This window comes from Podarcis muralis, chromosome 11 (genome assembly GCF_964188315.1).
Source record: "Podarcis muralis chromosome 11, rPodMur119.hap1.1, whole genome shotgun sequence".
In the NCBI taxonomy this organism is placed as follows: Eukaryota; Metazoa; Chordata; class Lepidosauria; order Squamata; family Lacertidae; genus Podarcis; species Podarcis muralis.
The window spans coordinates 41,048,119-41,073,653 of NC_135665.1; the positions used below are offsets into that span (position 1 = coordinate 41,048,119).

Sequence of the window (25,535 nt, forward strand, 5' to 3'; positions counted from 1 at the left end):
ATTAGCCGCCTTTATGTTCCAGCTCTCACTTCCATACATCACTACTGGGAAAACCATAGCTTTAACTATAAGGACCTTTGTCGGCAAGGTGATGTCTCTGCCCCCCCCCCCCAATTTAGTTCAGCTCAAAACAGGATGCTGTTCCAACCCAATGCACAACTTTAATGTCTGGTGTACACTGAAGTCCTAGAGAGTCAGCCCAATATAAGATGCCCAACAAATTAAAACTTTCTAAGAACTTTAGGGGAAGTGGTGGTTACATATACTCTTCGATCAATAAAAGGATTCAAGGGTATAACAATATGACCTGTTATATAAAAGCAGAGAACATGATCAAGTTAGCAATATTAAGTCCCACTGATTTCAACAGGAAGATGTGAAAGACTGAAAGTGAAAATGCTGAACTTTGTCAGGATCATGCCCATAAACAAACACAAAACTTAACATTTTTAATGCTTTAGGGAGCAACTGAAAAACAATTTAGTTGTCAAACTGTTGACAAGGAATCTGGTGATGGCGTTAATTTAAGTGTAGATAGAAGGCAGGTGCCAAATCATATTTCAGAGTAAGTTTCCAGCAGGATGCATTTGTATTAAGTGCAAACGTACGCAAAATTTATGGGCTACTGAACTGTTAACTCATTCTCTACAAAGGCGCTTCATCAGCATGATATTGTCTTGCATGTCAGTCAAACAAAGGCTGAAACAAAACCTCTCGAGCAACTTTCAAAGTTGCACAGCCAATATGGAAAATCTCTATGCTTCTTTTGGGTAACACTGCTTGATCATTGTCCTTATTTCTCATAGAATCATAGAGTTGGAAGCGACCTTAAGGAATATGCAGCTGTCCTTTACGGGGATCGAACCTGCAACCTTGGGTATTGTCAGCACCACACTCTAGCCAATGGAGCTATCCATATATTTTATATCCCACCTATCTCCCATTGTAGGACCCAAGGTGGCTCACATCATAAATTAAATCAGATACAACTAAGCCACATTATAAATATAAATACAGTCATACCTCGGGTTAAAGTTGCTTCAGGTTGAGCGTTTTCGGCTTGCGCTCCGCAGCGATCCATAAGTAATGGAACGTGCATGCGCAGACACTCAAAATGACGTCATGCGCAGAAGCAGCAAATCGCGACCCGCGCACGTGCAGACGCGGGTTGCATTCTCTTCAGGATGTGAATTGGGCTCCGGAATGGATCCCGTTCGCATCCAGAGGTACCACTGTATATATATATTTAAAAAAATAAGTAGCCCCATTAAAAACATAATGGAAAAACATGGAAAAACATTTAATAGCAAAAAAAGAGAATAACACCCGCCCTTAGAAGACCAACAACAGCCAGTTAGTGGACAAAGGTCTACTCTATTTGAACAAAAAAGTATTTGCTTGCCAGTGAAAGGAAGGCAGAAAGGTTGGGGCTGAAAGCCTAAACATACTTACTAGAAAGTAAGTTCATTTGAACTGAGTATCATTTATTACCACATTTAGCATAGTACTGCACATGTATTCTCTATCAAAACTACAGTTGTCCTTAGTTTTAATATATTAGCTTTAAAAAAATTAAGTGTTAAATTTCCATAAAGGAAATTGAGGAAGTGGGAAGAATATTTACAGTTTAATAATAAATAAGGTGAACACTGTTAGACAGAAAAACCATCTTTAAATTTTGATTCCCTCCTCCAAGTTCATTTATAGGAATGCACAACAGCCAAAATGCCTTCAAAAAATAAACCAGGGTCCCTTCAATTTCAGCCTTGGTGATTAAAATTTGTCCCACTGATAAATCAACTAAAACCTTGACTTTTTGATTAAGCTGATGTGAACTTGTAGCTCTGTTTAAGACTAAGTATTGTGCAGTACCATCTTATGCGTGTTTAAAGGTAAAGGTAAAGGGACCCCTGACCATTAGGTCCAGTCATGACTGACTCTGGGGTTGCGGCGCTCATCTCGCTTTATTGCCTGAGGGAGCCAGCGTACAGCTTCCGGGTCATGTGGTCAGCATGACTAAGCCGCTTCTGGCGAACTAGAGCAGCGCACAGAAACGCCGTTTACCTTCCTGCCGGAGCGGTACCTATTTATCTACTTGCACTTTGAAGTGCTTTCGAACTGCTAGGTTGGCAGGAGCAGGGACTGAGCAACGGGAGCTCACCCCATCGTGGGGATTCGAACCGCCGACCTTCTGATCGGCAAGTCCTAGGCTCTGTGGTTTAACCCACAGCACCACCCACATCCCTATGTGTGTTTACTCTGAACTAAATCCCCATAATTTCAGTACGAATTTCTGCCAGGTCAGCATAAGCAGGATTGCCTTAGATTAATATATTCATTCAACAGTTTAGTTCTACAAAATTGAATAATGGTGGTAGTCCATATTGCCAATTAATTCAACCATGTAAATTGCTACTGGGAGAAATTTTATACATAAACTGATTGTGCTTCAATAGTAGTGAATGGGTGATAAAAAATAAAATCCAGCTACTATGGCCAAGTTATAAATACAGTATATATGAATATACAATCAATAACACACATACTATAATGAAAAATTTTATGGCATTGCTTGGAGATTCTAATCTGTGGAGGCTTATAGCACAATATATTTAAGGTACTACGATGTTTTCTTGTTTTAGTTACAGTAGCAGATAAACATCTACCTCTCTGGAAAATAAATTCCACAATGTCTTAGTCATTACAAATGATTATGCTACTTATAAAAGTCATTTGGTTGTTACATCTTAACGAGATTGGCTTGCTTGGATCCCTGAAAGCTTTCCTGAATTAATTCTTCAGGTTAAATATATTTTTGTTCAGCTGAATTCCAAGCTACATTTGAGCAGTTGGTTCCCCCCCCCCATGGCATTGTCTTAATTGTAACAAAATATGGAGAGGAAATTAATACTTTTTTGAGGCAGAGGATTGGGGGGACACTTAGCAAAAAAAGTAATTTTAGCAGGAAATAAAACCCAACGATGAGAATAGTTTCAAACTTTAACAGGATTTTGGACTCAAAGTGTTCACATATTTGATTTATATAATTTGCATTAAAGTGATAATGGCTGTGTTTAGCTTTCATACTTCCCCTGCACTTTTACAGTGGTACCTCTGTACCACTTAATCCGTTCTGGAGGTCTGTTCTTAACCTGAAACTGTTCTTAACCTGAAGCACTACTTTAGCTAATGGGGCCTCCTGCTGCTGCTGTGCCGCTGCTGCACAATTTCTGTTCTCATCCTGAAGCAAAGTTCTTAACTTGAGGTACTATTTCTGGGTTAGCGGAGTCTGTAACCTGAAGCGTATGTAACCCGAGGTACCATTGTAGTTTTAAGTGCTTTGTGTGAACCCTTTACTGTGCTTAGTGAAAACAAGATAGCTCCACAGCTTTGGTTTAGTTGACTTGTTTGTGAAGTGTAGGTGGGCAAGACGTAGCGATAACAACAAGAACCTTTATTGAACTACATAACTGGGAAACAGGGGCAAAGCAACTGTAAGCCTGGGCCACTCCCACGCCCAACGTGACTGGCTGTCTAAACTTCCAAGCTGCAAATCACGACTCAGAGTTCAAGAGCCAATGGCAGAGGTACAAATCCTGAAATGTTCTGTGATTGGACATCATGTATCGAATCAATACACAACAGTTTCCATTAATCATGGGCTGCACAGACACCATACATTTTAAGCACATTATTTCCTACAAAGAAGCCTGGGTGCTCTTATTGCTTGAAGAGCTACTGCTTCAAGCAGCCTAAAAAAAAACTACTGTTCCCAGGATGCTTTGGGAAAAATAATGTGCTTTGAACGAGCTTTAATTGTATGTTACATATGCAGCCAGATTTAAGACTGACTGCAATTAATCTGGATTCTGAAAACATCACAAACCACAGTTAGAAAATGGAAACAGGCTTCCAAACACCTACTTGCAGCCATGCCAGATGAGGAAGGGGAGGCCCAGGGGAAGGCTGCTTTGTTCTTGGAGGGCTGAACTAGGATTTAAGAGTGCATTTAAGATATCGATTCTGCTTCAAAAGGAGTGAACGTGCATGATATATTTGAAGCCAGTGAAAGAAGACGTACTGAAAGCTTAGAAAATTATACTGGGCCTAATCTTGGCTTAACTAATATATTTGATTTTGACATGTTTAAAATGCATTGTTTAGTTCCTAATCTTTTGTTCTGTTTTCTGACATATGCTAGGATAAGATGTCCTTTTTCTGCACTGTATCTGCCAAAGCCATTTGATGCATTATTATTGCCTTTGTATTTTCTACCAACTAAGAAAGATTAATGGCTTAAGTCTAAAAGTGAGGAGAAGGCCAAGAAAAAGAAATTGTTTCTGTGGGAGCAGAATGTATTTTTTATTTAACATTTCATGCCTCTAGCAGTTGTAGTGTGAGCTATGAGCCAGAAAGTTCTGGTTCAGACTGTACCTCAACCATTAATAAACTAGGTGGCCTGAGGTGTGCTTTTATAGTTCATACTCAGCAATTTTCCATGATGTGGAAGTAGTGGCTGGACTATGAAAATTGGTTCAAATCCATACTTGGTCATGAAGCTTAGTGGATGACCTTGAGCCAGTCACATACAGTGAACCTCACCTACTGGTTTAGTGTGAAAAGAGGAAGGAGCTCATTGGAGAAAGGGTAGGATAAAAATAAATGCCAGTCTATTTTGCAGGATTGTTGTAAGGAGGATAATGTATGTGAGATGCAACAAAAGCTCTAAAGTGCTATATAAGTATTATAAAGCTTTTGTTACAAGAGTTTGGCCACACAAATATTGTTCCATCTTGTCTAGCACAAATGCTTTCTGAGTTAAACATGAGAAAACAGCATTCTGTGTTTGTATAAGACTACAAGTAAAAATAAGCAGTGTGAAATGTTCTGTCTTTAAGAAAACAGTCACATACACTTCTGCAAGTTATAATTAATTTTCACTCCAACTAAACATTCTGTGTCCTTTATAATTATGGAACTGTTAGAAGTTCTTTGTAACGTCAAGAGGGCTCAATGCCTACATTCTTGAGCAGAAAGAATCTACAGATGTTGCATTTTTAGACCAGTATCTAATCTCCTTGGCTTTGCAAAAAGTAACAAAAACAAAAACACAAAGACATTAATGATGAAGGCAAGGCAAACCAGCGCAGCAATCCAGAGTTCAACCAATGCTCCTATACTGAAATACAAAAGAATAATAATTTATATTTATGTTAAATGACAGAAAGAAGCACAAATACTGACTATACAGTGACATTAAATGTTGTGGAATCAATATAAAATATTTTTTCACACCATTAGATACTCTATTTAATAAAATTAGCTACCAATGTCCTACTGTCTTATGACACATAGTGAGCATTTCCTCAATTTGCAGTCTATAAGCTGTTTCTGCACTTCCAAAACAGGAATGTCCTAAAGGAACAATGTGACCCAAATATGATATGATAATATTTATTGCAGTTATATTCCACTCTGTCTCCAGGCAGCTCAAAATTTTAAAATCCTAAATAAAATAAACATTTTGGCTTCAGTTGTTTATTTTCACAAAGTATGTTTTTGTGAAAATAACATAATCCATAAATTATTTCATATTTCATTATATTTTGTCCTCCTACAAAACCAATTTTCTCATTAAAAGTCTTTCTTAGACTTATTTTTTTCTGTACATACTTCCTGCTTCTAGTGAAATCCCCCTTTCTTGCATCACTCTCATTGATCCTCATATTGTAAAGTTTCTTTAACAGAATTGGTATGCTGCTTACCTGTAAAAACCTCTCAGCAATTCACAAAAAAAAAAACCCTTTTCCCACTTCAGACATCACATGCTCTCCCATTGCACAACTGCACAGAAACATCAGAAACTGCCTCATAACACAGGCTTACCAATTGTTAATTTCTTATTTAATATAAGACAGTGCTCAGTGGCGTAGCGTGGGGGGTGCAGGGGGGCCCGGCCGCACCGGGCACAACATCTGGGGGTTAGGGTTAGGGTGCGCAAATCTACGGGTTAGGGGGCGCAAATCCACAGGTTAGGGGATGCAAATTACTTGCCTTGCCCCGGGTGCTGACAACCCACGCTACGCCACTGACAGTGCTACTCATTTTGTAAGCCCAGAACAAGAGGCTATTAACACAACTGGATAGGAAAATGAAAATAACCACAATGAAAATAACCACATGAGCAAGCTAAACAGTCCTATCGCCAACCCATAATAATGAGAGACAATATGTAACTCTATAATTAACCACTACTACACTGTGATGGAAGAAGCTATGCTCCCTCTTGCCCCACACAGTGCATACAGGAGGAAGGACAAGCTAAGGATTTTCTGGAGCGTATCCAGTTATTGTGGTGGCCCCAATCCAAGCCTCTGCTATACAGTACACTTGCAACTTGTGTGCATTTAACTTGTGCACATTCAGCTTTTTGCACCTGGCAAAAAATAAAACAAAACATTGGAAAGAGGTTAGAAGTCTGGAAAAAAGACTTTGGCCAATCCTGCCTGCTATTGTACAGGACTATACACAATTTTGACTTTAGGCGATATCCCCTGAATGTAACCCCCACGTAAGTTGTGGGTTTACTGTACTAGCCTGGAGTAAGCACAGCAACAGATGACATTTTCAGTGTCCCCACCACCGTCTTCTACCCTGAAGTGGTGGCTCTGCGAATTTATTCCACCTCACTACCGTTCGGAGTTGGCATTGCTCCCTAAATCACTGTATGCTGCTAGGAGAGGACTAGGTTAACAGTCCTATTCAATTGAATTCAATCGAAGAACAAAAGCACGAACCCCCCTCCTGGAAAGCATTAATAAATCTCACCCACCGGGGGAAAGACTTCACCCCACTTCCTTGCCAGCTGCTTTATCTGATTCTGCTCTGCTTCTTGACCACCTGTTTATAATGCCTTTAAACTGGATTTCATGGTCTGTATAATTATGTGCAGTAACCTGCTGTAGTTCAGTGCCGAGGGCTTTCTGGAGGTTCCCTCACTGTGAGAAGCCAAGTTACAGGGAACCAGGCATAGGGCCTTCTCGGTAGTGGCACCCCCCACCAGATGTCAAAGAGAAGAACAACTACCAGACTTTAAGAAGACATCTGAAGGCAGCCCAGTTTCAGGAAGCTTTTAATGTTTAACAGAACACTGTATTTTAATATTTTGTTGGAAGCCGCCCAGAGTGGCTGGGGAAACCCAGCCAGATGGGCAGGGTATAAATAATAACAATATTATTATTATTATTATTATTTAGGGAAGAAATCACAAACGAGAGGGACCCAGAGCATGGGTGTAGCCAGGGGCATAGGAAGACGGGGCGGTGGGGGCGGTTCGCCCTGGATGTCATCCCGGGGGGGGGTGTGACAAAAAACCCTGGGCGGATCGCCGCCGCGCCGGATCACACCCCCTGGGCTCAACTGCTGCCGAGAGGATCGCCCTGCCCTCAGGTGCATGGAATGTGCGCCACTCTGGGTGCCAGGGCGGCTAGCTCCACTGCTGGGTGTAGCCAAGACAGCCCCCCCCCCCCCATCAATCTAAATCAATACAAACCTGGTTCTGCCCCCCCCCCCCAACAAAAATCCTGGCTACGTCCATGACCCTGGGGGCCATCTAGTCCTGAAATGGAGGAATAGGCACAGCTGTCCCATACGAGGCTTGAACCTGCAAACTTGGCATTACCAGCTCCATCCAGGCCTAAAGAGGCCAGGCCAAAAAAAGGCGCTGACTAGAAGAGAGATCTCTGCTTCTCTCTCGTAAGACAACCCCGCTGGATCAGGCCAATGGCCCATCTAGGGTCATTTAGATGCCTGAGGAAAACCCGCAAGCGGGACCAACCGGACCCAAGAGCCCTCTTCTCCTCCCTCGGTTTCCCGCCATGGGCATTCAAAGCCTCGCCCTCAGGGCTACTAGGCCACGGCTAGCTATATCCTCCATGATTTCGCCTAGCCCCCCCCCCTTTAAACCCCTCTGTCCTCCGTCGCCCCACACTTTCCCTCGCAGCTCCCCCCGCCAGGGGCTCCCTGTTAACGTCCCTTCGGTCCCTGCTTTCCCCTCCGGCAACAGCCCCGGCCTCTTCCCGGGTCCCGCCCGGCGTTTCCTCCGCGTTCCCTTCTTCCCCTTTACCGGAGGCGCCTCAGGGAACGGGACTGGTCAGTTGCCCGTTTCGCCGCAGCAGTAGAGCAGCATATCTGGTCGTCTCATGGGGCAGGCGAAGGCCTCCATGGAGGAGCGGCTGAGGGCGAAGAAGCCCGCGCAAACCCCTGAGGCTGTTGCTCATGGCGGTGGCGAGAAGAAGGCCGGCGAGGATTCGCCTTCCCCCTGGGCTGATTCCTCATTGCAATCTCTCTCTGCACGTGCTCCGTATTGCGGTTCGCAAAGAGACGGCAGAAATTCAACAGGTGCACCACCGCCTGCCTGTTTCCATAGGAGCCAAACTTCACACGTACTACACTTCACCCATATACCTGTGTGCATTCTTTCATATAGCCTCAATACAGAACTTTGCTATTCCCCGCCGCCCCCGTTTATTTTAATATTTCATTTCAACCCAGTTTCCCATTTTATCAAGGCCATTTTGAATGTCATTCCCGCCTTCTGGTGTTGTGTATCAAAACCAATTTTGTGCAATCTGCAAACTTATTCTTTTACAGATTTCCTCCACTCTATAACTTAAAAACCATTAATAAAAATACTGGAAGTACTGGACTCAGGGCAAAACCCTGTGGCGTCCCACTTGAAAGCTCCCACAAAGCACCATCAAACGATAGGTTGCTTCTATGTCCACAGATATGTTCTGTGATTTATGTTTTTATCATCCTGTGTAAAAATCATGAGAATCTGTGCCTTGAACCATTGGTTTTGTGCTAGTATCAGATCTGTGATTTTTACTGTATGATCTTCCACTGTAAGCTTTAATTTGCTGATGATTTTGGGGGAATACTGGGTAAAATCATGCACATTCAAAAGGATTAGCTTTAATTTTAGTTTTATATCTTTTATCCCAACTCTATGGAAAAGTTAATAAAATGTATTTTTTTCTTTCTATCTAGGGAGGCAGCTAGAGGGGACAGTCACCACAGCACTCTATTAAAATTTGCAATGTGTCAATGTATTGGCAATTCTTGCACTAGATACACTTTTAAAAGCCATTGAGAATTATTTCTTGAATCATCCTGCATTATAACTCAATTTAATCTTTACCTTTTATTTCCTTTATTCTAGTCAGATGAGAAAGGATGCCAAATCCCAAATTATGAAGAATCTATCATACTGCTTTTGTTCTGAAAATTTATATCTTATGAATAACCTACATTCAACTCAAAAGCACATAACTAGTATCCTCCAATAAAATATATTGTACTTAAAAACTTGGGATTTGGCATCCTTTCTCATCTGACTAGAATAAAGGAAATAAAAGGTAAAGATTAAATTGAGTTATAATGCAGGATGATTTTTAGTTAAAGTCTTATGTTCTCTGTTTCTATTATAGTGTAATTACCTTTTTTGGTGCAGAATACAGAAAAATGACGTTAAAACTATTCTGTTTTGGAGATTTTTCTTGAAAGAGAGGACAATTTTAAAATTAAATTCATTTCCTATACTGTATTGCAGGAACTTTCTCATCCCATCTGCCTTCTGAGTCATTTCTGCTCTTCAGAATTCATATTGAGATCCATTCATTCAACATAAAAAACTAGATTCCCTTCTACTAATATATTCTTCTGTCATGTGTCAATTCTATTTTCTGCCTGCACAATAAAAATGTGCATTCAATTCACTGATGTACAATAACATTTCCCCCCCAGCTAGTATAGTAATTTTTGCAATACTCGAGGCAAAAAGGACTGCCCTTTTATTATACGCGTTTTTAGGTAGAAAAATTACCTAAGGGCCAAATTGCATGTTATATGAAACATGTTGTTCAGCATTGTATGAACAAATGGGGGGTGCGGGTGGTAAGGCTCTGGACTTCAGTGTGCAGGGAGAAAGGGGTTAACCCAGTCTTGATGGACATCGCCCCCCCCTCCAAGTTGCTTTGACACGGGAGGGAAAACTGCCATTCAAACAGTGGTAATTGTGAACCAAGCTGCTATAACCCTCATCTCTGTCTTGTTGTTATTTAGTCATTTAGTTGTCTCAGACTCTTCATGACCCCATGGACCAGAGCACGCCAGGCACTCCTGTCTTCCACTGCCTCCCACAGTTTGGTCAAACTCAGGCTGGTAGCTTCAAGAACACTGTCCAACCATCTCATCCTCTGTCGTCCCCTTCTCCTTGTGCCCTCAATCTTTCCCAACATCAATCAGGGTCTTTTCCAGGGAGTCTTCTCTTCTCATGAGGTGGCCAGTAAGTGTAAAAAGGACATGGTCATCTTGCACCCTCTCATTCCCCCCCCCCCAGGGATTGTGCAGTCATTTGCAAGCAACATTTGAAGTGAAGATTGGGATATCATTCATACTGTAGTCCACTTTTTTGCTACTTGGTGGTAGCACCCAGCTTTGAAACTCACTCCCCTCTGAAATATGGCTGACACTACTCTTTTAACTTTTTTGCACAAGCTGAAGACCTGGTTATTTACCAAGGATTTGGGTGGACTAATTTAGTGCCAGTGTTGAGATGGTCAGAATCATCTGTTTTGCTTTGTTTTAGTAGTACCTGTAGGATGCATCTAGATTTGTTTCCATTTGTAATCCACTCTGGATAAGAAAGATAAAATAATACTAGGGAAGCAAGCTCAACTGAATACAGTGGGCCTTATTTCTGAGTAAACAGGCATACAATTGTGCTGTTAAACAATATACAAGCTCTGTTCCACACATTGTTGTGCTGAGTGTTGATAAACAACTCTCACTTTGCTGTTCATTAGGAGGAAGTTTCCCTCTTTGGGTAGAAGGCATCACCAGACTAATAATCCAATCCTCTGAGAAGTACATAGATTTGCCTTGACGGTGTAGTGAGAATCAACATTATTTTTTAGATTATTTCCCCCCCTAGAGTCTGTGCAGTAATTTGCAAGCAACATTTGAAGCAACATTTGAAGCAAAGATTTGGACATCATTTACACTTTAGTCCACTTTTTTGCTACTTGGTGGTAGCATTTGATATATTAGTCTGATTATTTTTTCCCCTAGAGTCTGTGCAGTAATTTGCAAGCAACATTTGAAGTAAAGATTTGGACATCATTTACACTTCAGTCCACTTTTTTGCTACTTGGTGGTAGCATTTGATATATTGGTCTGTTATTTTTGCTCCACCTTAAGCAATTGGATTGGTGCCTAAAACTCCAAGAAACAGATAAAATAATACAATATGGCATTATGTATCCCTTTCACTAGCTTAAACTAGGTGTTCAGAAACAAGCTCAAGTCTGGGAACCTGGCTATCAATATTTCAGCTTCAAAGCCAAGGAAGAAGGGGGCAATTCACAATGTAGAAGGCAAGAAAGCTTTGCTGAAAGTTCCTCCTTGAATGCTGCTTTTGTCCTTTAAACATCTTCCTCAGCAATTACTTAAGAGACATTCTTGCTACATTTATGAAGAAGTAGAACTGCAGCGGGAAAGTGGCAGGCAGATGGATTAAGCCAGAGGACGGCAACCTAAGGCCCATGGGCCAGTTCTGGCCCATGACCTTCCTGGAACCGGCCCATGGCCGTACTGTGGATCAGCCTGGGGATTCTGTGCTTTTTTTTCATGGCACCATTTTTTTCTCACTGCAGGGACTGACTTCCAGGTCAGAAGAGCACTGGAAATAGCATATGCGCACAGGTGCTCCTCACCCAGAGCGCCTGTACGTGTGTGTCACGCTACTTCTGGTGCACTTCTGGGACGGAGGAGCGCCTGTGCACATGTGCGCACACTATTTCTGGCGCTTTTCCGACCTGGAAGAGCACCAGAAATAGCTTGAGCACATGCATGGGAGCACACACTCCGGCCCACCAAGAGGTCTGCTAGGGAATGGACCAGACCGGCCTCAAAAAATGTTGCTGACCCGTGGTCAGCCTCTAAGCAGTCCACCTCTAAGCACACATTTGCTACAAATTGCACCTTCCATTCTACTGTTTTGCACAGATGAAGTGGAAGAGCAAGGTAACCAGGTCATTGAACCACAGAATTGTAGACTTGGAAGGGTCTCAGAGGGTCATCTAGTCCAACCTTCTGCAATGCAGGGATCTCAAGTACAGGCCAGACCGTGTGCGGATTTGCAGATAACATGGAAACATGGTTTCGCACTACTTAATGCATGAGCTACAACACTCCCACCTCCTCCATCTTGGCCAGGAGAAGGACTTCTGCCACACTTATTTTCAGTTTCTATCAGTCCTGGTTTATTCATGCTCCAGAGATGGTCTTTTTAAACAAACTGAGAAACCAGCTTCATAATCCATGGGTTGAATTTGCTGCTTTTGAAACTTACAAGAGTTTATTTTAGACCACAAACACACCCCAGTTTGTACATAACAATAGGGCAGGATTTATGGAAACTGAAAGTAAATATGGCAGAAATCCTTACCCCATGGGAACATGGAATTTGGAAGTCTGAGGCTTTGGTCAGACTCATTCTAACTTGTGCCATAGTGGTAAGCCATGGTTTAGTATTACATGTGAATGAGACCAATGATTCAAATTGCAGCCAAGATGGGTAGAGGCAACCATACATGGTATTTAGCCGTAAAATTATTACCCAAAAGACATGTTTTAGTTTAACTAAAAAATATTTATTAACAATGTAAAATGTTTAATATTTTACAGTTAGAGCTACTTCTGGCATGCCCTAAAAGCAGTAACACTAAATTGATGTTCAGACACCATGCTTCAACCTTTAATGGAGACAAAATAGGATAATTTGCTTTACAACTGTGGATTTTAGTTTCCTACACCATCTTTTAAATTTTTAGCCTTTCTTCCCAAGCTGAAATAGATACATCTGTGGGGGGTTTAAAAAGTAATTTAGCTATTTCTATGCATTGTACATATGTAGATATAACTATCTCATATTTACAGGATCAACATATCGATGTTATGTTGCTTGTGTAATAGAAATTAAGATATTGTATTATGAAGCTCTTGTATAAGTTGAGATATAGAGTGGAAGACTAAATATGAATGAGAGCATAAAAAGCAATAGGAGAGTTTGTGCAAGTTCTCTTATGATATTGGCTCTTTTTATTTTAGCTTTTTAGAACTTAAGCACAGTTTTGCTGTTCTAAATAGTTTTCTATGGATTAGGATTGCTTAATAGAATATGTTCAAATAGTTTAACATCATACTAGCAAGAGCTACAGTCCTACTATTGTACTGTACACAATTGGCTGTGGTGGTTTGTACACGAAATAAAAAAATCTGAATGTTTTATTTCATAATTATAATATTTGCATCTAATCATAGAATGGTTTAAATCAGGCATGCAGTATGCCATTAAAAAAAGTTAAAAATATTCTTCATAATGTTAAATCGCTTTCCTGATTTGGTTCTCATCAGCAACAAATTGTAAAACTCTTGAAAAGGAGGGAAGAAATAATTAGTTGTGTAGAAAACACACACTACCACTTAGAGCATTAAGGTTTATCCCGCTAAAGGTCAAATTGTATTGGCTGTGGTCATCTGTGCATTTCTGTACTGGATCATCTAGCTCGAGACAAGACAGCACAATCCGAAGAACCTCCGCTTCCGTCTTCGCACTAATGGATAAGGAGTTGAAGTCAAGTTTAGGAGGCTGCTGTCATCTGCGATTTAAAAAAACGAAAGATAGAATTAAGCTGAGCAGCAGCAAAGCATATATTCTGAAGGACACATTTTCTGTGTGTTACTTCAGAGTTTTGCAGCCTGTGGATTACGATCTGCAAGGCAGTGGTGGGCTTTGTAAAGAAACCCTAGATAATTGTTTTTCATGATGAAATGGCATGATGAATACCTCTTAGCACTTTTTTATTTGTTGGCTTATTATAACATCACGTTGACACTTGTAACCAAATATCAGAAAAGCTTGAGTCTTACGTCTTAGCACTTGGGAACTGCTCTGATAGCTGCGGCAGATCTGGTGAGACATTTATACTGGAAGTTGTTTTGAGTGCCTATTACAGCTCGCCTCTAATGCACCAGCACATGGCATCTTTCATCAAATTCCATACTAATAGGGGGGTTATGTAAATTTTGGCTTGAATGCCTCAAGTTACAGTCATAAAACAGGCAAACCTGTAGTTAAAATGCATGGAACCAACAACTGCTGAAGATGTAAAGTCCAAAATTCATGTGACAATAAACTGATGGGTCACCGCACCAAGTAAATGTGGGCTTCTGAGTTACCATAACCACTGCTTTACTTTACAATGAGGTAAGGTGAAGCAGCTGCTTCAAATGATGGATCCTGGTTGCCAGTAGGACTGGTAGGGTGGGATTCAAACAGATAGAAATCATGAGGCTCAATCCTCTGTGAAGTTCTCCTGCACAAGTTTCATTGAAAAGAATGGAAGCTATGCAGGAATTCTAATGGCTCTGCATGGAGAACCTCCTGCTGAACTGTAATAAAAAAAAATTCTTCCTCTCTTACAATGATAAAACTCAGATACACCACATGAAGCGGAACATTGGACGATTCAGGACAAAAGAAAATACAGTGGTACCTTGGAAGCAGAACGGAAGCTACTGCAGCCAATTGGAAGCCACAACAGATGTTTGGGTTCCAAAGAACGTTCGCAAACCGGAACACTCACTTCCGGGTTTGCGGCGTTCGGGAGCCGAAGAAGAAGAGTTTTGATTTGATATCCCGCTTTATCACTCCCCTAAAGAGTCTCAAAGCGGCTAACATTCTCCTTTCCTTTCCTCCCCAACAAACACTCTGTGAGGTGAGTGAGGCTGAGAGACTTCAAAGAAGTGTGACAAACCCAAGGTCACCCAGCAGCTGCATGTGGAGGAGCAGAGGCGTAAACCCGGTTCCCCAGATTACGAGACTACCACTTTTAACCACTACACCACACTGGTGTTCGACTTCCGAGGTATGACTGTATGTCTTTTAAGCAACACCCGGTGAAACTATGGAATTCACTTCCATAAGAGGCAGTGATGGCCACTAACTTGAATAGCTTTTAAAAGAGGATATGATAAATTCACGGAGGATAAGGCTCTCAATACCTACTAGCCATGATGGCTGTGTTCCTGCTCCATGGTTGGAGGCGTTATGTCTCTAGGAATCACAGGTAGGGAAAGCCCTATTGCATTTAGATCCTGCTTCTGGGCATCGCATAGGTAACTGGTTGACTACTGTAATAACAGGATGCTAGATTAGATGGGCCATTGGCCTGATCCAGCAGGCTCTTATGTTCTTAACCACTGCTAAATGGCGGGAGACAGGAACACTGTTTAGGGGTTTTGCCTCTGGAACTGAAATGTCTTGGGCAAGCCCTGCACATACATGATCTTCAACAGCTCACTGCAAGTATTCCTCCATGAAGGAAAATGTATAACTTGAAATTGGCTCGGGGAGGGAAAATCTTCAAATTTATTCTGAAACCAGTGCTTAAATTCATTTTAAAGGTGTGAAAAAGGACCCAGATGAATGGGAAATTAAATCTAATCACTGAGTGGCAAATAGCAATGAGGGCTATCATACTGAACAACAAAATGTGAGTTTTGTTGGCAACCTCCATTTAAACTCCACAGGATTATTTGAATTTATTTTCCATGTTTTAGTAGAGAAGTAACTCCTCTAGGCACAGCTAGTTGAACATTATGCCCCTTCATAATTTAGCATTGTCCAGCTCTTAATTCCTTAAGTTGCTAATGATTACCTAGTTAATAATTATTTATTTCTACCCCATACTTTTACTTTTGTACCCAAAGAAGCTTACAAATACATGAAACGAAAATAAATCCAACCATCATCTATACAGGAGAAGCAGTCGCTAAGCTAACCCAGGCCCATTAGGATTTTAGAGACCAAAACTACCACTTTGAATTGAGACATAAGACCAGAGTTGTATGTTCTGACCTATGGGTACCAGGCAAGGTCTGACTGCGACGTCACTAACAATATTATTCATATAGTGCCACCAAGTTTACAAACTAACATGAGAGAGAAAAATAGCAGGTTTGAGAAGCATGCAATTTAAACTTCTTTTTTATTTTGGCGTGCTTTATTTACCCATATATACAACCTGAACCTGCTATGGAGAAGTTCAAAGCATCAGTATTCCAAGAGGCTTCTGCTTCTCCCATAGGTACAGAAACATTCTTGCCCTTCAGCTTGCCTTGCTCCCTCAAGTCACACCACAGTTTCTTCTAACTTTGCAAACCTAAACCTTGCCCTTTTTCTTTTTCAATTTTTCATTTATTTATTGAATTTATACCGCCATATAGGCGGAGGTTTCAGGGCGGTTTATTAATTTTATTTATAGATATATATTTAAAATAAATAATAAACAACATTTTGGGTTTTACAATAAATCAGTCAACCTAGGACTTTCCCTCTCTCCCTCCATGGTTCCCCCAAAATTTCAGTTTGTGCTGCATATTATAGTTACTCCATGCCTTTGCTTCTACAAAAAAACAAAAACGAACAAGCAACGACAACAAAATCCCACTGTCGTTTCCACTGCTGCTCTCAGTCAAATCCTATTTGCATCTTAACATGTTTACACTGAGTTTTTAAATAATCCACAAACATTTTCCAATCTTCCTTGGCATTCAATTTAAATTTCAACAGTAGGGAGACCATAGAGGGAAAGTATGAATGGAAAGAAAGAGGTAAGAATAAAGGGATGTATATGAGCACAAACTTTATTTCAACTGGGTAAAGGCTAAGAAGCTAAGCCACACTTCTATCAAAAAATGTTTAATAATTTAGAGGAATGTTACATTGTCAAACCTTTTCTCTATTTAGAATATTAGGAGTTTATTTAATGTTACCAGAAGACACCAAGTCTGATCACTTAACTATCCAATTATCAGATGCAGAAAAGAAAGGCTTACCTTGATTTTTCAGTGGCAAAGGCATAGTCTCCCTGAGTTTGCTTAAAAGGTTTTTCATTTCTCTCATATCCCTGTAGAAATGAAGCACAGAACTGTTCAAATAGAACAGACATTGCTTAAGCTTAGATAAAAGCTACTTCTGCTTTTCAGGATTCCAAGAATAGTACTACGTCTGAACAAAAAGGATAAAAATAAAATAAAAATCAGAATGTTGGACTGAATAATTTTTGCAAATGTCTAATGGACAAGTGATGGAGTTATAATAAAAAAGACCACTGTAAGTCTCCAATTTTATTCAAGTATGTTCTTCCATTAAGAAGGAGTATGGCTGCTCATTCAGAGGCAATTTTTATTCCAGCAAGCTTTTTGTGAAGTTCCATGAAGGGATGTGGAGACAAAGGTCTACTTCCACACATGCCAGTGTTTAATGGGATCAAATTAGGAATAATAAATAGAACACATACCTTTCAGTATTTTCAATATCCGTGGAAACCTGCCATAAATGTTGTTGGATGTCTGTTGGTGAAGATGATGTGTCTTCTAAAATAGGGACTTCTGAACTCTCCTCTATTTTACTGTCTATGATCTTGGGTGCTGCACAAGTCTCTATCCCTTTCAAATGGTTAAAAACAAAACGAATTATAATTACAAAAAACCTCATAACCACATTTCCCCACACCCAGCATCTCTCATTCTTGAAATAATTGCTGGACTTGAGTGCTATGTATTCTATGAACTAATGAAATAAGGTAAATAAATAAAAATTCTGTTCTATGGAAAGTTCAATTCTGTGTGACCTATATAAATAATGAAATTTTGCATGGGTTTACATATTCAGCAGAGTTCATTCCCCTTCTATTAAGTAAAGGAAAGTGAACAACAACAACAACAACAACAACAACAACAACAATAATTTATTATTTATACCCCGCCCATCTGGCTGAGTTTCCCCAGCCACTCTGGGTGGCTCCCAATCAAGTGTTAAAAACAGTATAGCGTTACATATTAAAAACTTCCCTGAACTAGTGAGGTACGCAGCCTGATACCTCCTGGCAACTTTATTATTATTTCTTATTTATTAAATTTCTATTCTGTTACTCCTCCTAAAGAAGTCCAGCTTCTCTTCAGCCACTCCTCTTGTTTCTATGGTTCCACCACCTATTGTTATGCACACATTTCCAAGGCTATCTTTGTTTATGAACTCTATTTATAGCATGAAATTATTTGTCAATGATGCCTCTTCCCTCATGCAGCCCCATTCTTATCACAAAGCATTTTGTAATGATCTCCTTAACTAATTTGTCTGTCAGACATAATTAAATGCAATTGCTGTACAGCAGTCTACAAACTTTTTGAGTCATTATTGATATTTCTGCTATGAAATCTCTTTCTATGTATATATATGATTTCTAGACTGCCATTCATCACACAGTGAACCTGGGGTAGTTTCCAACATAATATAAATACAATAAAATATAGTACATAAAAAACAATAATTAAATAAAACACAGCAGTGCAGAATAAACCTGGAGCATCAGGCAACATCTACACCAATTTTAGTCACCACAACATTGAAAGTCATTTTCAGGGTCCACATTTCTCTCTATGAAAACTGGTGAGTACATTTCAACATCTCCTCCTCAGCACATCTAAAGATCTCCCTTCCAACTTAATTTTTGTTTCTTATAGCACTTGTACATTTTGAAATTAAGAGTGAGGGAACCAGAACACATTATTTAACCAATTTATTCCTTTTATGCTTACTTAGCTCAAAATTAGGCAAGAAACACACCCTAGTTTAATATTTTAACCCTGGAAAGTTAAAATATTAACTATCAAAAACGTTTATGTTCTAAGATGTTTCGCTATATGTTGCACACAAAATGCTAAACAACAAATGTGCAATGAGTTTCAGTTTGGGAGGTTTCTGAACTGGGTCTAGCAAATGCCGTGTAGCACTGGTTTTATTTTGGAGTGTCCTTAGTGCACCATTTCGATATCATTTTGAATTTCCATCAGGGAAGCACTGTAGCAGAGTCACAGATGTTTCGTTTTTTAAACTACCTGTTTGATTATATGAATTCCTTAGAGCATGTCTCACATTGATTTTTTTGGCCTCGTTTAGGTAAAATGCCATGCTTTGGAAATAATTCATTTAACACACAAGGTAACTCACTCAGGCTAACATAAGTGGTCTGAGTCAAAGGGGTAAGGTGGAAAGTGATGGGCCAGCTACACAAATGTAAAAAATAAAGCAAAAGGGAGTCTTTAATAGTTTAGAGGGTTCCTTGCTCAGGATCTCTTCTAATTGAATTAAATCAAAATTTTGTTTGAATATAAGAGACAACTGAGTGCACTGTTGCAAAATAATGAATTCTTTTAGACAGCACAAGTGCTAGTTGCACACTCACAATGAGGACAAAGTAATAAACTCTGGCATTCAGCAATTTCCACATGAGAAGCACTTAATTGCCTCCAGGCAGTCGTTCCACATTTTCCAGTGCAGCAGCTCAGCCCCAGACAAAAGGGTAACTCTGAAGTGGCATCTGTGCACAGAAGGCCAACACCTTGTAAATTCCCAAATTTGTCATGAGGCATGGCTAACAAGAAGCTGCCAGACAGTTCTCAAGATTTTCCTGGTCATTGGTTCACCTGTTGATGGTTAGGATTAATTTTCACATTAGTCTTCTCTCTGCTTCTTTTTATGAAGCACACACAGGGAAGAGGTTTCAGGATGTCAGACTTGTATCTAACTGTTAGGCCAACCAGTTTTTTCAAGGATTGTGGAAGACATGCCTAAGGACTTATCTAGACAATGCTGTCCCACAACGCAGTAAGTCAGATATTATTTTGCCAAATGTGGCTATAGATTTTGCAAATATTCATATACCTTTATAATATTATTATTGTTAATGTAATCAATTACATTGTGATTAAGAATTTATTGTAGGGATGAGATGAATTACGAAATGCTTAGAGTGTGAGAATGCCACAGAGAAAAAAACAGCTTGCTGAACAGATAAGCAGGACATTGTTTACTGAGAGCAGCCCTTGGAAGAAGAGCGCAAGGTTTCAGGACAGCTATGCCCATTTGCCCTCTAGAGGTCAGAGATTATGACCTTAGGTCACGTATTGAGAGAACCCCTTGCAATTCCAAAGATATTTGCATTCAACACATCAGTTCACTAGTCAAGTAGCAACAGATTAAGCACCATATAGGAAATTTGGGCCCAGAGCCACCTTTGGTTAAAGACCTCTGCAGCACCCCAAACAGCATATGAAGCTTACATTGGTAAGCTGAGACCTTCGGATTTAATAATAATAATAATAATAATAATAATAATAATAATAATAATAATAATAATAATAATAATAAAATAGGCACCCACTTCATACATCTCTCTGTGCTACTAGACTGGCCATCTAGTTAGACAGAGCAAATACCTTGGTAACTGTATCACTGCAGAGCATCTGTGAATGTGTCCCATGACTGACAGCTCTTGAAGAAATGAAATTATACTGTATTTTGATAATTGGTAGCATTGCCTAGGTTTCTGTGCACTCCTCCTCCAATTCTGGGCTGTATTCCTGACAATAGCCCAATCCATTTTAGGCTTTGCAAGACAGGTTACTATTTTTACTGGATGTGTGTACTGGCATTACCCTTGGTACAACGAAATAGCCCCACTGAGAGGAGGCTATGTTTTTGGATTTTAAACTATGTTACTCCTGAACTGAATTGCCATTTAATGCATGTCATCCTGAATTTTCATAGGCATTTTGAATCTGTGGCACAGTTTTGATGTTCATTTGGTATAACTGTGGAATTACTTTTTAATTTATTGTTCAAACCGCGGTTACATTGACTGTTCTGACATTGTTCCACTGATCTGATCCCCACCCCCCTGCCTGCTGTTGGTTTCCTTTGAGAAATAAAAGTAGATAATAAATATTTGAGGCCTGCTGTCAGCTCCTAAAAGGGTCACTTAAAGGATCTGAGTAAACTCTTATGACATGCTTGCTTTGGTCTTTTAAAATATGTAAATCACCTTGATGTCTTGGCAGAAAGGTGATATATAGATACAACAAATTCATACATGGAAATAAAATAGTTTTAGATGTAGTTGAAATAAAATAAATAACCAAAATTAGTGTGCTTAGCACTGGAGTGTAAGGGTATAACCAAAGTGGATCCTGTGAGTTTTTATGACTGCAAAGAGACTTATAGTTCAAGGCTGAAAGGACAACACCCACCATCCATTACTCAGTGGTTTGAAGTTCTTACTGCCCTTTCTACATTTCAACGTCTATAACCGTCAATCTCGCTTGAATTCATATTAGAACATATGGACTGTTTTTATTAGTGTATTTAAATTAGGATTGCTGAGATTATTTTGATCTTTCTCAATGGATTATTTTATTGTTAGTGGGAGTTTACTTTGTTTCTTTCCTCACCTACTTCTCGTGCTATGTTTGCAATAAAAAAAATAATGAAGAAAAGAAGAGTACATAGCCTGTGAATAGCAGTGGGTGAAAAAAGCGGTTCCTTAAGAGTTGTTCCGGCTGTTTTGACAATTCTAAGGGTCTCTCTCCATGCTTCACGGCTAATTTTAGTGAGGAAAGTGCTCAGCTCTAAAAAGAAGTACTGTAGATAAAATGGCAGGCTGGAGGGCGGGTTTGGACTTGAGATTTTACATGCACCATCCAATAGATGCACTCGACACTTCTGCAATCGCATCTGTGTTGAACTCAGCAACTTACTTAAAAATTAGATTAGTTATAGAAATATTTAGCCTAAGTGAAAAAATATTTGAATAACAACTTTTCCTAGCCATATTTCAACTTAAAAAAAACTTTCCATATATTAAGTTGCTGCCTAAAAGGGAGCAAGGAAGAATTCCTGAAAATATAAAACCCTGTAGCTGTGCTTTATTAGGATTCAATCGCCCTGATTAGATGTCCATGGGGGAAGCCATCTTTTTTCCACAAGAATGTTCCTGACAGCAATGCTACATCATAATGTTGCATCATTCCCAGGGATGTTCTGTCCCCATGGATACTACTGGATGGTCAATCAAACTGCACCTTGAAACAGCTAAAAGGGAAAGGAACCACCCTCAGCTACCTGTTATTTGAAGGGTGAGACTTCCCTATGAAATAATTTTACCTGCTCCAAAAAGACTGAATCAACACTGAAAGGGGTGTTTTGCTTTACCCCTTAAAAATACTGGAAAAAGCTAGACAAAATATTTCATTCCAGCTTTAGTTAGAAACCACTTTAGGGTCTGCTCTGTGGTGGCAACAGTAGTGAAGAAAATTTACTTGGCCACCACCTCATTTTTAAAAGACATCTGAAGGCTGACCTGTTTAGGGAAGTTTTTAATATTTAATGTTGTATTGTTTTTAACACTCGATTGGGAGCTGCCCAGAGTGGCTGGGGAAACTCTGGGCTGGGCGGGGTATAAATAAAACTATTATTATTATTATTGCAACTGCACAATGTTAGCCAGTAAATCTAATTTGAGTGGTGAGGGCCTCTTTCACATGGGCCCAGGTGATGAACAGATGAAGCCTGAGGAGATCAATTTGCACCACAGTTTCCAAATAAAGACCACTCACCTCTATTCCTACTTGGAGACTATAGTTAACTGAAAGTCAGGGGTGGATGCAGTTAAGCACTGTCTGGGTATGTCATTTTGGATACTTTTCAGCGTAACTGCGCTGGGCTAAAAGGAAAAACCACCTGACCTGGTGTAGGTTACCTTCCTTTGTTCCCTATGAATATTTTCTAATAAAATTTGCAGTTATGTAACACTTTTCCTGACTGTGCCAAACACTTCAAATGTATCCTTAGTAATCCTGACAACAATGCTGTAAAATATATCTTTGTTGCCATGCTACAGATTGGGGAGAGGGTAGAAGAAAGCTGAGGAAACGCGGCCTTGCCTAAAGCTACTTGGCAAGTTCATGGTTGAAGTAAATATTTGAACCAGATGGGGCTTCCCAACTCACATTACACTGCAACAGCTCCCCAAATTATGACTGGGCATTTAGAGCAGCAAGCTACTACAGATATGAGGGCTTATTGTGAAAGTATTATAAAAACCCAACAGCATTTGTGCATTAAAAGCATTCACCGCTTATATAAATGTGCTTTATAAATAACGACAGCTGCAAGAACAGGTCCTATTGATGGAAAGTACGTCCCCACATTTCCTAGTATTGTTTACTGGCATGAATTAACAGGGAACAGATGAGCAGAGATGCATTTCTTATATGGCTCCACAGTAGATGTGCCCAGCACAAGGCATGCTAACGTTGTCTTCTGCCCAATTAGTGTGTGGGAGGAAAGCATCGTGTTTGCAAGAGAAGGGCACATCTGGATTAGAAAGAGCTCGATGTATTTCTGTGGAGAAGCTATTTTTGTTCTTGAGGTTTTTTCCACTATACAAGCAGCCTACTTTTCCTCCTGTAGGTCAGCTCCCTCCAGGAGTAGTCTGAACTTGGGTAACTAGCTGAACTTTACAAAAGATATAAAAAGCAACAAAGAGCCCCAGGCTTTGATTCTGCAGAGTTGTTCTATACCCATGAGGAAGATGAAGTTAGCAAAAGTGCTGAAAAGGACAGCCTGCTTTTTGCTAAACACCTATAAGTACAGTCTTCCCCCCTCCCCTCCTCCAGCAGAGACCAGACTTGGCTTATACTTATTCACAAATGCTAACATTTGCTCAGCCCTTACTGGTTCTCAGGAAAACTTCCATGAAAAAGCTAACACGCATCAACTAGGCTAGCTCAGTAGACTTTCCCTTGGAAAACTGTACCCAGAGCCAGTTTGGGTATATGGCCACACATTCAGAGCTACACCAAAAGCAGTAGTGCTAGGCATAGAAGAGGCAGCAGCTGTGAAATATATTGATGAAATGCAACCTGCTAGATATGTTGTAACATACCACAATCTATGCCAGATAGACATACGCAAGCTCAGTGTGCAGCCCACTGATAAGTATGAAAGAATTGAAGAGGACGAAGGGACTAGGCCGCAGCGGTTCTCAACCTGTGGGTCCCCAGATGTTGTTGGACTACAACTCCCACCATCCCTAGCTATCAAGGCCAGAGCTCAGGGATGATGGGAGTTGTAGTCCAACAACATCTGGGGACCCACAGGTTGAGAACCTCTGGACTAGGGGGATTAGGGCTCATCCATAGGCATGATTGTCCCATGCCTAAAAAGCATGGGCATGAGAGGTTCCCCCTTGCCCCACTCTTTTCCTAGGGAAAACCCACCCTTTAGCTATAAATCAAGGCAAACAACAATCCAGAGAAAACAACCCCTATCATTCCTAAGCACTGGCCATGTGTGCTGGAGCTGATGGGAGCTGGAATACAACAAGAGGACCATAGGTTCCCAATCAGTTCACCCGAGGTCTATTTAGGTGGAAAAACCAAAGAGGAACTACAGTTCTAAAAGGAAGCCATTGCATCTCTTTTAATGATTACGGGCCAATGGAAATAGTGTTGTTCTTGGATATGGGATTTTGGGGTCTAAATCCCTGCAAAACTATAAATTTTAACTATGCGTATGGAGGAGATAAGGAAGAAGGAATAGGATGAGAGGGTGGGGTGATCATGACCTTGAGCTTTTGGATGAAAGGTAGGATCTAAATGTAACAAACAAACAAATATTTAATAAAGATGGAAGATAGTTTTTATTATAACTTTTTTTGCTACTTATCTAAATTTCATCTTGTAATGACTTATGGTTATGATCAATACATTGATTCTTTCTATTTCAATGGAAGCAACTAATCCATGTGCATATTCCACTGAAATCAACAGTGTAGGCTAAGATTTCAAGAATTCTAGATGCATTTTGGTGCGGACACAGTCGTCCAGAATGAGGCATAAAAGCGTTCTAACATCCCTTGGGCAGGCTGGTTGGAGAATAATAGATGAAGCTGCATGGCAAAAGTCCTGTTTAACACATAGCCAATGACAAGTGAAGTGAATGAAGCAAGATCAAGAGCATTTATGATGTAGGTGAATACCTTTTCGATGAAGCTGAAGTGATCCTAGTAGGCATATGGATTTTAGCATCTCTGTCGTATACATTTCTAAGCAACACTGCAACTGAATATATAGTCTACAGATCTCAGGATGAATCTCACCATCTTCTGGGCTGCAACAATATATAAAAAAACCAAACAGAAAATGTTATTTCCATAATTTATCTGTCTCCACAGTTTAGACATTCTAGAGTTTTTTAAAAAATGGTCTATTTTTGAAGAATTATATACAAACCTTGTAATTCTATAGACATATTTTAAGGTGTATGATTTAACAATACAGATGATGATAATATTATTATGGTTCTTATTATTATTTATGTATTTATACTTCGCCTTTTTCTCTGGCGGGACTCAAGGTGGCTTACAGATAAATACAAGAACTGCTAAAACGTGGAGCAATCCATCATTGAAATACAATTAAACACAGATAGAATTTAAACTATATACATATATATAATCTGTTTAAAACATACCAATAATTTTGTAATGCTGATCTGAAATAAA

At 39.9% G+C, this 25,535-nt stretch overlaps 1 protein-coding gene across 3 annotated transcripts in view; it reads right to left on the reverse strand.

The window, feature by feature from the left end:
• Nucleotides 1–12,694: 12,694 nt before the first annotated feature.
• Nucleotides 12,695–25,535, reverse strand: part of RGS7BP (regulator of G protein signaling 7 binding protein) — a 54,011-nt gene continuing 41,170 nt past the window's right edge. For 2 of the 3 annotated variants that reach the window (XM_028748391.2, XM_028748393.2), the window contains exons 3-6: nucleotides 25,011–25,141; nucleotides 17,430–17,577; nucleotides 16,966–17,036; nucleotides 12,695–13,724 (exon numbers count right to left, since the gene is read on the reverse strand). In XM_028748391.2, the coding sequence (XP_028604224.2) occupies nucleotides 13,627–13,724; nucleotides 16,966–17,036; nucleotides 17,430–17,577; nucleotides 25,011–25,141 (448 nt within the window). In that variant the 3' untranslated portion in view covers nucleotides 12,695–13,626. Of the gene's footprint in view, nucleotides 13,725–16,965; nucleotides 17,138–17,429; nucleotides 17,578–25,010; nucleotides 25,142–25,535 lie in introns of those variants that run through there. The other variant, XM_028748392.2, reaches the window with a different exon arrangement.